Source organism: Phascolarctos cinereus, unplaced genomic scaffold (assembly GCF_003287225.1).
Source record: "Phascolarctos cinereus isolate Bilbo 61053 unplaced genomic scaffold, phaCin_HiC Scaffold_5;HRSCAF=322, whole genome shotgun sequence".
Taxonomy (NCBI): domain Eukaryota; kingdom Metazoa; phylum Chordata; class Mammalia; order Diprotodontia; family Phascolarctidae; genus Phascolarctos; species Phascolarctos cinereus.
The window spans coordinates 349,100,676-349,113,225 of NW_027555958.1; the positions used below are offsets into that span (position 1 = coordinate 349,100,676).

General features: G+C 41.9%; 1 protein-coding gene across 1 annotated transcript in view; it reads left to right on the forward strand.

Moving 5' to 3' along the window:
• Positions 1-504: 504 nt before the first annotated feature.
• The window catches only part of KIF26B (kinesin family member 26B), a 622,963-nt gene continuing 610,917 nt past the window's right edge, over positions 505-12,550 (forward strand). The window contains exons 1-2 of the mRNA XM_020982108.2: positions 505-1,192; positions 2,188-2,589. Coding sequence (XP_020837767.1) covers positions 1,130-1,192; positions 2,188-2,589 — 465 coding nt within the window. The 5' untranslated portion in view covers positions 505-1,129. The remainder of the gene's footprint in view (positions 1,193-2,187; positions 2,590-12,550) is intronic.

Consider the following 12,550-nt stretch of genomic DNA (forward strand, 5'->3'; position numbering starts at 1 on the left):
TTTGCAAGCCCAGGTTTCAAAGATAAAAATCGAAAGCCGGTTTAGGGGAAAGGGCGAGAGAGAAGAGGTGGGGGGAGGCGGCAATGCCTGTGGCCGCGAGGGTCGAGCCTCCCTGCCCTTCTCGGCTGCAGCTTCACGTTGGAGACTTGGTTTCCTTAACCCCGCCGAATCACTCCCCTAGTAACTTCCCGGGAAGGGACGCGTTAGACTTCCCTTCCCCCCCTTCTCTCCTCTGCCTCCTTAAGGGAACAAACAAACAAACCAACCAGCCCCAGTAGATCTCAATGTCACTCAAGAGTGCTGCAAAATAAAATGGATCCGCGCCGCTGCTGCTACTACAGCAGCAGCAGCAGCACATGCCTTTCCCGGGACTGCAATGAAGTGTTCTCTGAGGCTCTCTAGCCTTTGCTTACACATGCTCCGCAGCTCCTCCGCTGACCGGGGAAGGTTCCTATAGCCAGAACCTCCTCGCTAAACTGTCAGGCACAAATGGGGAGAAGGATATTGGCTCCAGGAGTCTCCGAAGCTCCTCCCCAACGCTGGATCCTTATATTTTTGGAGGATTTCTTTTAACTCAGTTGCAAACCTTGCTGAAGGAAACAAGTTACCGCAACACCACTCAGCAAAGGGAGGGAGAAGTCCCTGCTTCGAGGCGAGGCAGAACCTCTCTGCTTTTTACCTTTTCTGCAGCTACCCAGTGTGCGCGTACGTGTGTGTTGTGCATGTGTGCATTTTTTAAAAAATTTCAATTGCGGAGGAAAACTGTATTTGCGGGGCAGAGAGAAATGCTAATTATCTGGATGTTACCTGTTCTGGGAAAATAAGGAGTATAAGTGAAGGAAACCGAACAGAACGAGGGGGAAAATGATTTGAAAGAAAGGGGGAAAGAATATAAACCACCCATCCCAGCTTTGGCTGAAAATTGGTGGTATCACTTCTGAGGCCAGTTACCGTTCATTTCATTTTGTTATTTTTTTTTCAATGAAGAAACCTCGAATTTAGGGTAGAGCATGCATACATCTCCATACAATCGGTGAACCTTTTTCTGGGTTTGAAGATTTTCTCTTTTGACGTAACACTGGTGGAACATTTTAGACGGTGTCTTTTTTTTTTTTTGGGCAAAGTCACCATGAATTCTGTGGCTGGGAATAAAGAGAGGATCGCAGTCACAACCAGGAGCAGAAAATACGGGGTAAGTTGTCAGCAATAACGTGCAGAGATGCTTTAGAACCATCTGTGCCGAGGGTTTTAAAATATCCCCCTGTTCTGTCGCTGTCTCTCTGTAAGCTGACATATAACAAATGATACAAACAGGTTAACCTTATTAAGCTGCATGTTAACATCCTAAGCGTCCCTGCTTTCCCTTTTTCTGATACCGGAGCAGAGGGATCTCTGTGTGCAGTTCAGCTAAGGGAGTCCAGTATGAGTGAGTGGGCAAAAGCAAGCCAGACTGCATGTCTAGAAGGGTATATGAAAAGCCTTCTCCTTCCTGCATGATTTTAAAAGCGTCACTCCTCGCTATAACTTTTGCAGCATTGCTGCATGTTTCAGCGGAGTTAAACTGAATTTCGGCGTTTTGGGATTTCTCTGATGTTTCTCTAACCATTTCCCTCCCGCGGTGTTAGCCTTTGACTTAAACCTAGGACTGACTGGGAACCTTGACGCTTTCGCTTGAATGAATCAAATCGAGTAGGGTTCCAAGTTCGAAGTTCCCTTATTTGGGATTTCTTCAAGACGGGGGCTCCCGGGATCTCACGCTTGGGTGCTCTTCCCTGGGTGGGGGAGGTGCACAGAGGGGACAGGGCTGAGATAGATACTCTGGACTGCTGTAAAATGGGCGGGGGCGCGGGAATTTCTTCATTACCTAAGTCATTTCAGGCCCCTGTTCATGGCTTTCCACGCCCCATCCAAGGTGTTTACAGACGCCCGGTGTAATCTGCTATTTGGGTGCAGGTCTCTCAGGTAGGCTGCACACGGGCTGTCGGCATTTACTTAAGGACAATTAAAGAGACTTGATGGAGGGAGCATTTGGCCGCGAGCAGCAGCGGTGCCTGAACTCTAAACGATCCTGAGAGGCATACATCCACGCACACGCGTGCACACACACACACACACACACACAGCCACGCACGCCGGAGCAAACTGTCCATGCATCCGCTTAAACCCCGCGTCTCTACCCCTCTCCAGGTGAACGAAGTCTGCTCCCCTACCAAGACCGCCGCCCCCTTCTCCCCCGAAAGCTGGTACAGGAAAGCCTATGAAGAGTCCCGGGCGGGGAGCCGGCCTAACCCCGAGGGCGCCGGCTCAGCGCTCGGCTCGTCGGGTACCCCGTCCCCTGGTTCAGGCACTTCGTCCCCGAGTTCGTTTACGGGCTCCCCTGGACCTGCCTCCCCTGGCATCGGCACCAGCTCGCCTGGCTCTCTGGGCGGCTCGCCAGGCTTTGGCACGGGTTCCCCGGGCTCGGGCAGCGGGGGCGGCTCCTCTCCAGGCTCGGACCGCGGCGTCTGGTGCGAGAACTGCAACGCCCGCCTGGTGGAGCTGAAGAGACAGATTCTGAAGCTGCTTCTCCCGGGCCCCTTCTCCAGCAAGGTAAGGCCGGTCCCTGCCAGGGAGAGCTGGGGCTGGGGGGAGGGGAAGGGGAGCCAGCCTGTGGAGAAATAGGAGAGTATGCAGAGGGGAGGAGCTCAGGGGGGACAGGGGCTGGGCACGAACCTGAGTCCCTTGGGCATCCCGAGGCATTTCCTCTGGGTACAGTGGCTGCTGGCTGCAGCTTCTCGGGGACGGCCCCTGAATGCTTGTTCTCCAGCCGCCGGGGAGTTTCTAACCTATTTTATACGCGCTGGTAGCGAGCATCTCCACAGCCGTTCTGCTGCGTTTTCACCTAAGCTCCGGCTTGGTCTGTCCAGGAGAGCTGAACTGAACTATCCCAGAGGAATATTCCTAGTCTGGGGTTCTCAGACCCGGGGATGCTCTTGCATTCTCTCCCCATTTAAAAAATTCCTCCCTCTCAGACCTTATATCCTTCTATACCTTTCTCTCAGTTCCTCCTCTTTGCCCGTAGGCATGCATTGCTAGCAGACACAACACCAATATCTGTTCTGTCAGGATGTTTGACAGACATTGGAATATGCTGATGGCACTTCCTCTCATCCTTTTTCCCATCCCCACGTTGCCGCACGACCCTAGGCTTTTTTTCCCCTTCTTTCAAATTCGGGGTCAGGTTTCTCTCCTCCACCCGTGTCCCCTGAAGATTTAAAATAAACAAATAAACCTGCGAAGGCTGTGAAAGCAAATACCAGTTAAGTATCGGTGTTTCTCTTTGCCAGTTAATATCCTCCTCCTCCCAGAATCTTATATCCTGAAGTTAGTTGTTTGTTTTTAATAGCATTGTATTGTGCAGAAAGATTAAGGGGAACAGCCCAGAAGAGGCATCCTAGGGCTCCAGAACTGATTGAGCGTTAATACACATTGGGTTCTGCCATAGCAACCCTCACAGTGGTGGTGTGTAGTGAATGGCCAACAGGGCTCTCAGAATGTAACACAATGCAATCGTGTTTGCCCTGTTGGGTCCAAGTACTATCAAATGATAATATTTACTCTCCCACTTCAAAGAGTTTTCTTGGGTGTTTGGGGCACAGAGGTGTCAAGAAAAAGAAGGAATTGCTCTCGAGGATTTTCTGATGCTGTTTATTCAGAGGCGTTTCCCAGTTTTTATTTCTGTGACTTTTGGAATGGAGTATTTGTGATCCTGTAAAAGAGAGTGAGGGAGTAACTATCTGAATGCTTAGCTTGTTTGTGTACAAACCCCAACAAAGGTGGTAAAATTCTGAATGTTGGAAATCACCATCAGGAGAATTGTTTTCAGGATTTGCAGAATTTAGCTCAGAAATAATAATTAACTCTTGAATTGTTGTCAGAATGTTATATTTTAATGGAGAACAATGGAAGAGGATTTCAAACACCATTCATAGTCACATAATAAAATTAGTCAGCAAACTAAAAATAAACTCCAATGTATTTAAAAGGCTGTTTTGCCCATTAATTTTAGGTTTGCCAGAATAGTGCTATCTGATAAAAGGTTGTGTGGTACCTTGAGACATTAAATGTTATATTTGGAAGCCATAATTAGTTTCAACAACACCAGATCCCTTTAGGCCATTCCCAAGGATGCCTTTTTTATAGAATGGGTCCTGTATGCTACTCTTTAAGGGTTATAATTAGTGTAATGGTAAATCAGAATGAACATGTACTGTTTTCAGAAAAAAAAGGGGGGGAGGGGAATAAAGCCAACAGAAGAAACTGGATTCAAATTTCATGTTTCTACTTACTACTGGTGTGATCTTGGAAAAGTCATTTAAACTTCCTCATCTGTAAAAGGAGAGTATTGGACTATGTGTTAGACCAGAGCACCACTAAGGTCTGTGATGACCATCTACAATAAGAATATTGTTCCTACAATTAGAAGGAACAAAGGATGGAAATAAAATGCATCGGTTGAATTTTATGGGTGGATTTTTATTATTATTGAAGAATGGCTGACATTTAAATTGAACTTTCAGGGTTGGAAAGTGCTTTAGGTACTTTTCCATTTGATCCTTGTAGCAGCCTTGTGAGGTAGGAGCTGTTATGCCCATTTTACATATAAAGAAACTGAGAAGTTAAGTGACTGGTACCTGGTCATATAGCTAGGGAAGTATCTAAGGCAGAATTTGAAGTCTTCCTGGCTACCAGTCCAGAGCTGTAATCACTGAACCACCGTGCTTATCCAACCAAATGAAGCAGGCTGGAAATTTCATCTGCATTCTAATAAGAGTCAGCCCAAAATATTTGTCAGTTTTATTTACATTATGAAATACAAGGAACTTAGCAAAACTGATTACTTTGCCAGAGAGAAATGAATGTTCCCCAAACAGCATTATAGCAGGCATGAATCAACTTTCCATATAATCTTGCAGTGATCCAGGCAGGTCAAGAAATGCTTTCATTCACAGGCAGTAGTCAGAAGGTATCACTTTAAATGTACACATGAATATTACATAATGCCACACTTGACTGCTATGTAAGTAGCCTGAGTTTTATATGTGGAGCTATGCAGTGAAGCATGACTTTTAGTGCAGGAAAATGTACAATACTTAACCAGGAACAAGGATGCTTTTGATTAGCTCATTGTTAGCAATGAGGTATATGTGTGGATTCTTAGTTTTTAACTGCAAGTATTTCTTCTTAACATCAACAGCTGGAATAATGATTCAAGGCTTTTGTGTTTTATTTAGGAAAGAAAAATTTTGGTGGTTGCACCCTCAGATTAACTATAATTACTGTTCTGTCTTTAAGATTTACAGTCATTTTAACCAATTAAATGCCATGTTCTCTGCTGCAACAAGGGCCATATGGCTTTAAAATCAATCCTTTCTTCTTCTAGCTGCATTTATGAGCAAATTGTGTACCTCTGTGGCCCTTGGGCACAGGAGGAGTTAAGTTTCATAAGAACAAGAGGCATCATTGTGACTCAACCATGTAGAGTTTGAACACTGAAGGGAGAAAAGTGATTTTGGGTATAATTAGCAAAAAAATGACCATTTTGATTGATACCAGAATGTACTCAGGAATTTTCAGCACTACTAGGTGATTATGTGGACAGGTCAAAATCCTTAATGGGAAAGGCAAGATTAGAAGTCATGTTATCTAAAGACAGGTTTGTTTTTTCTTAGCCCTTTCTCTCCTCCCATGGAAGAAAACAATTCTGCCCTCTTTGTGCCTGAGTTATCCTGTTTGTAAAACCATGGAAATCATGCAAACAGCAGTATGTTGTGGATTTTTTTTCCAGATGACAATTTGCAAAGTGCTTTAGGTTTCTTTCTTTTTTTTTTTTAATAGAAATGTGCTGTGTGAGGTCCAGTTGTTGTTAAGTAGGCAAGAGGCTGATAGCTTTTATGCCACACCAGGTTTCTGGTTTCTATTCAAAGTAACGGGTGGTTTCTATAGCTCCTCCTTTGTCCCCTGAGCACTTTCTAGATATAATACTGCTTCATGAATCCTCACATAATTCCTTTGGGATAGGTAGCAAATGTTGTTGAATTACATTTATTTGATGGATGGGCAAGTTGGTCAAAGAGATACAAAGTCTCTTGCTGAAGAATTCATACCTAGAGATCTCTAATCTCCTCAGTATTCTCTGGTGGTAAGTTTGGTCAGAGGACACAGAGGTACTCTAAAAGCCTAAGGGGTCAACAAGCACTTTGAACCCAGGACTCATGCAAGAACTGGGTTCCTTGGAAGATAGTGGCACTAATAACAATAATAACAATAACAGTAATAATAACTAACATTTATATAGCACTTACTGTGTGCAGTTATTATATCTCATCTGATCCTCACAATAACCCTGGGAAGGAGGTGCTATTATTATCTCCATTTTACAGATGAGGAAACTGAGACAAACAGATTGTGCTATTATTATCCCCATTTTGCAGATGAGGAAGCTGAGGCTGAAAGTGACAGGTCTGCTATATCACCTAGCCTCACAATTCAGTTCTTGATGGGCATTTCCCATTAGCTCCCAAATGCTACGTCTCGGGTCTCTGTCAAAGAACTTAAAAGAACTTATAAGTCTCAAGTATCACTATAATAATAGCTGATATGTATAGAGCACTTTGGGGCACCTAGGTGTCAAAGTGGGCAGAGGGCTAGGTCTGGAGTCTGGAAGATTCATCTTCCAGAGTTCAAATCTAGCCTCAAAAACTTTCTAGCTTTGTGACCCTGGACAAGTCACTTAACTCTGTTTGCCTCAGATTTCTCATCTGTAAAACGAGCTGGAGAAGGTAATGGCAAAACTACTCAAGTATCTTTGCCAGGAAAATCCCAAATGGGGTCTTGAAGAATTGGACATGACTGAACAACAATAACATAGAGCACTTTATATCATCTCATTTGATTCTCATGGCAGCTGTGGGGTAAATGCCTTACATCTTCTCATCCTTGTTTTACTGATGAGAAAATGACTAGTGCCTACCTCAAAGAATTGTGAGGATCAAATGCTATAATATTTGTAAAACAGTGCCTGGCACATAGTAGACTCTATAAAAAATGCTTCTTCCTCACATTTTACAGGTAAGGAAATGAAAGTTTAGAGAGCAGTTGGTGACTTGCCGTTTGTCAATATCTAGTGGCAACGGCAGAATTTCTGAATCATCTAGTACTTTTCCTACTCTAAGACTCCACTAGAGATATGCATAGTAGGGAGGCCAAATTTGTGATACAAATAAACATGTGTTACTATATCACTGGACCTTTTCTGGTATGGTATAGGAGGCAAAGCAGCCAGAGCTAGGCAGCATGACCTAGTGGACAGAACATGGGGGTTGGAATTAGTAAGAATTGGGTTTGAATCTTAACTTGACTCTTCTTACCTTTTGTTATTTTGGGCAAGTCATTCAACTTTCCTCAGTCTCAGTTACCTTATCGGTAAAATGGGGATAATAATACCAGGAACACTTACTCACTTCAAAATTAATTATTCAGTTCAAAAGAGATAGGAATGAATATTTTTTAAAAAACCCCGATAAATCAAACTTTTCAAAGATCGTAGCTGTGTTCCTGTATGAGCTTGGGCAATCGATCATCAATAAGCATTTTGTGAATGCCTACGAAGGAAGAGCAAATGGGCCAGTCTGGCTGGACCATAGGATGCAGGAAAAGGAACAATGTGTAATCAGCCTGGAAAGATAGTTTGGAACCAGATTTTTGAAAGTCTTTAAATGTCAAACTGAGAAGCCTACCTTTTATCCTAAAGACAATGTGGAGCCACTAAAGCTTCTTGAGGGAGAGTGACATGTTTAGGTCAGCACTTTAGGGATTTCAGTTTAGAAGCTATGAGAGTCATTAATATTTCTTTAAAAGTTTTTTTTTCAACTAACAAAGCATTTATTTTCTCTCTTTTCAAACTCCACCCCCTCCCCCCAAAAAGAAAAAACAAAATCTTTGTAACAAATATATAGAGTCAAAACAAATTTCCAAATTGACCATGTACTATTGATGTATCTTATTCTGCATCTTGAGTCCATCACCTCTTTGTCAGGAGGTAGATTGCATGTTTCAGCATTGGTCTTCTGGAATTCTGGTTGGTCATTGGATTGATAAGAGTTCTTTAAGTGTTTTGATGGTGTTTGTTTTTATAATGTTGTTGTTAGTTGTACCAGTTGTTCTCTTGGTTCTGTTCACCTCATTCTGCATCAGTTCGTACAGTTCTTCCCTGGTTTCTCTACATCCATCTCTTTCACAATTTCTTGCAGTATAATAATTCTCCATTACATTAACATAACATATTTTTTTTTAGCCACAAGCCTCATGTTTCGTTATAGACATGAATTTCCTATTCTCATTGCTTATCACAAATATAATGTTCTATTTCGTAATTTTCCCCACAAGCTGAATCAGCATATATTTAGACTTCTGTGGTCCGTAATTTACTGCAATCTATACTCATTACTGGATTGTCTTTGAGAGTTTGCTGTGGCTGAAGAATTCCCTACACCATGAACAGCTTGATGATGAACTTCGCCAGCCAATAAACATTTATTAAATGCCTATTATATGCCAGGTGCCAAGCACTGGGGATACAAAAAAGGCAAAAAATAGTCCTTGCCCACAAGGAGCTTACAGTCTAATGGGAGAAGACAATGCACAAAAAGGAAGCTGTAAAAAGAATCCCAGCAGGTTGCAGGGGTGGGGAAGGAGGAAGGTACCAGGCATAGGGCCATGATGGAGAATCCAGAGGAGCAAATCTAGGAAATTTTAGATGGGCTATTTGCAGGCTATTTGTGGTCATACAGGACATCCATAGGCATATCTTGGATCCTTTCCAGCTTGATAAGAGTCACATTCCTAAAGGTAGTCAGGCCCCAAGGCAGATTCTTCGTTGATACTCTGTTGGCATAGTCTTCAAAGACCTCTCCATCTCCTCCAAACCATGTTAAGGCATTGGAGTAGGATTTTGGTGGTACCCTTCTGTGTTGGGAGTTTTAGGCATCTACATGCATATATGTTCACAGGTGACTTTTTTTCAGAGTTCCCTGCTGCTTAGTATGTTTTGGGAAAAAATTGCTTTCTTAAGGGTCATTAGTGACCTTCTAATTGCCCAATCCAGTGAACTTTTTATTAGCTTAATCTCTGTCTCAACATCTTTGCAACCTTGATGCTGTTGCCTATTTCTGGGTATCTTTTCCCCCCTTAGCTCTCATAACACTCAAATTTCCTGGTGAAAACTTGAATTATAATCCTGACTCAGCCACATACTACCTGTGTGATCTTTCTGAGCCTCAGTTTTCTCATCTGTAAAATGGCTTCTAAGGTCCCTTCCAGCTCTGTATCTAAATGCTTTTTGGTACCTTTTTCTGACTTGGCTCTTATAACAATGAATTCTCTTGGTTCTTACCAATCTGACCACTTCTTTCCTGGTTCCCATTCTTCCTCTTACTTTTGAAATATGAACAATGTCAAAGACAAATCCTACCCTTCTTTTCTTTGTAGACCCTTTCCCTTGATGATGTCACATCTACCCCTCTTGCTATTATTATCATCACTTCTATGTGGATGAATCTTAGATCTGTATCTACAATCCTTTCTTTTAGCTCCAACTCCATGTTTCCAAGTGCCTATTAGACCCGTTCCCTCTGGGCATACTTTAACCACACCAATCTCAACTTATCCAGAACTGAAATCATCATCTTCCTATAAGACTGCTCTTCTTTCTCTTCCTGACCTCTCTACGTACATATGGAATACCCTCCTCCGTTTCTACCTGTTGAAATTCTACCCATTGTTCGAGGTCCTGCTGAAATGCTACCTTCTCTGTGAAGACTTCCCAGATTCCTTCAGTGATTGCTCTCTCCTTTCTCTCAGAACTTGTTTTTAAATTCTCTTATGCCCTTATCTTCCTCTATGTGGTACTTGTGTACATGCTTTAGATGAACAACTAGATTTAGCTAGTCAATGACTGGATCATTGGTTTAGAGCTGGACAGGACTTTGGATCTGGTCCAACCACGTCATTTTATGGATGAGAAAACTGGGGCTTATGTCTTGCCCAAAGCAACGTGAGTGGCAAACAACAGGAAGGAAACAATCATTTATGAAGTATGCCAGGTACTGTGCACTTACAAATATTATCTCATTTGACCCCCTAAACAACCCTGTGAAGTAGATGCAATTATGATCCCTATTTGGCAGCTGAAGAAATTGAGGCAGACAAAAGTTAGGTGGCTTGCCCAGGGGCCCATAGCTAGGAAATATCTGGGCCTGGATTTGAAGTTGAGTCTTCCTGATTCCGAGGCCTGGCGCTCTATCCATTTTGCAATCTAGCTGCCTCCTAGATCAAGAATTGACTCAAATCCAGTATAATATACTTCACTACCTCTAGGGGCAGGCTTCTTGAAGGCAGGGACTATACTATTCATCTGTATATCTCTCATCACTGCTTTGCATTTTCTCTTTGTTCAATAAATGAATAATCTCTGCAATAATGACTTTCAATAATGCTCTGGATTTATCCTGCAAATTACTGATTCCAGGAGAATGAATAAGAGTGAATAATTATTCTTAACGACATGTTGTAAATAATACTGATTTAGTCTATTTCTTTATCTGTTAAAGACCATTGTTGAGAAACTTTAGGATCTGTAACATCATATGGACTGGATATTCAGTTTCCTAGTATAGGTAGATGCTTGGGGAAGGCGAAGTTAGATTAGAGAAAATAAATGTATTCTGGTAAACCTTTTGGACTTTAAATAACGATGATTGTACAAGCACAGCCCCTTTTCACCTTGTAAATATGCTATAATCAGTGGCCATTCTCTCTCATTTTATAGATACGAAAATTAGGGCACAAGGTTAGTATGTATATTTTTAAGATAACAGACTTTCATGGGAGAGCAAAATAATTGTACAATCACAGATTCACAGTACAAAGGGACCTCAGAGGTCATAGTCTAATGCCTACCCAAACTCAAAATCCTATCTACCATATTCTTAACTTCACGTCTCTCTTTAAAGACCTCCAGTGATGATAACTTACCCCTTATTGGTACCATTTCATTTTTAGACAGCTCATCTTGTTGAGAAGTTTTCCTTTATGATGAACTCTGATTTCCAGAATCTCCCATTTATGGACCATCTAGACTGTGGCAAGCAAAGCTTCCACCAGATTTTTCTCCACCTCCTGTCTAGTGGGAAGAAGTCTTTCCATACCAAATAATAGTGCCTGAATTGTGATCCTTCAGCTTTTCCTCTGCAAATGACAGAAAGAAATGACAGAAATTGGGAATAATAAATCAAACATATTGGGGAAAATCAGGACCACTGAATCAAATGCATGGAAGAAAAGACTAAGTTAGGATTCTGAGGAACTGAGGGCCCAAGTTCAAGTCTGAACTTTGGGCCATTTGTGCTTCTTTTGTGATTTCATATCTCCAGCTAAAAAACAAGGATATGAAAATTCTGATTTTTTTCTCTGAAGTCACTTTACTAAACACCTAAAATAGAAAGTGCATTCTAGGTGCTTATTAATATTGGAAATGTCATATGTGACAAATTTCCTTTAATCAATCCAGGAACAAATTTTTGTTTCTTTGTTTTAACCTGTTTTCACTTGTATGTTCTGAAATTACATGTGTTTTTTGTCTGAGATAATTGCAATTTAGTCTTTCCAGTTTCAGAGCTATTCAGTACTCAGAGGATTTACTAATAAATAATATTAATAATGAAAAATTCCCTGCAGCATTTAGCATAAAAATGTTACTGTTACTTTGTAGGGGTTTTAGAAAGCACTTCCAGTAGAGACAGGACAATAATGAGTCTTTGCTCCAGTCCTGAGCGAGTGGCAGAATAATAGAATGTCTATCTGGACCTTTAATTTTCAAAGAATCAGGACTAGTTTGTATAGAGATTCAATTCACTGCACAAAAACCCTAGGCCCCCAATAATTTCTTTTTCACTCATTGTAATTTCAATAGGATTATTGCATTAGATTTGTGATTTTTAAATGGCTGGGGGAAGTAATTTGTTGGCATTTGGGAGGATTACCTCCATTAAAGTTTAGGCAGTAATCACTGTCCTTGACTATTGCATCCTAGGTTATGGTAGCAAACCTTTTTATACAGGCCATTGGCATCTTGGTGCATTTCTCTTTCTCATTCCTACTCTTGCTCTATTTCCTTGAAATACTGCACTATTTTTCATTGTGGAAGTCCAGGTTCTGTTAGTATCATTCATGAAGGCAGGAATTGGCATAATATTATGGTGTGAGAAATTCAAGTACATTTTTCCAAGAAAAGCTGCTGAAGGTCACCATCAGTCTAGCTGGCTCCATGGGAGACCCCTGATTGGGAAATAATATTATGATTATTCTCCCATTCCCATCCCCTCTTCTTCCAGATCACATGAAAACCTTCCTTTGGGACTGGGGGGTGGGGAGAGGGAGATGGGGGAAAAAGTATGTGAGGTTGTCATGATTCTGAGCTGTGCAGATTTCTCTGTTGGAATGTAATGGGCTG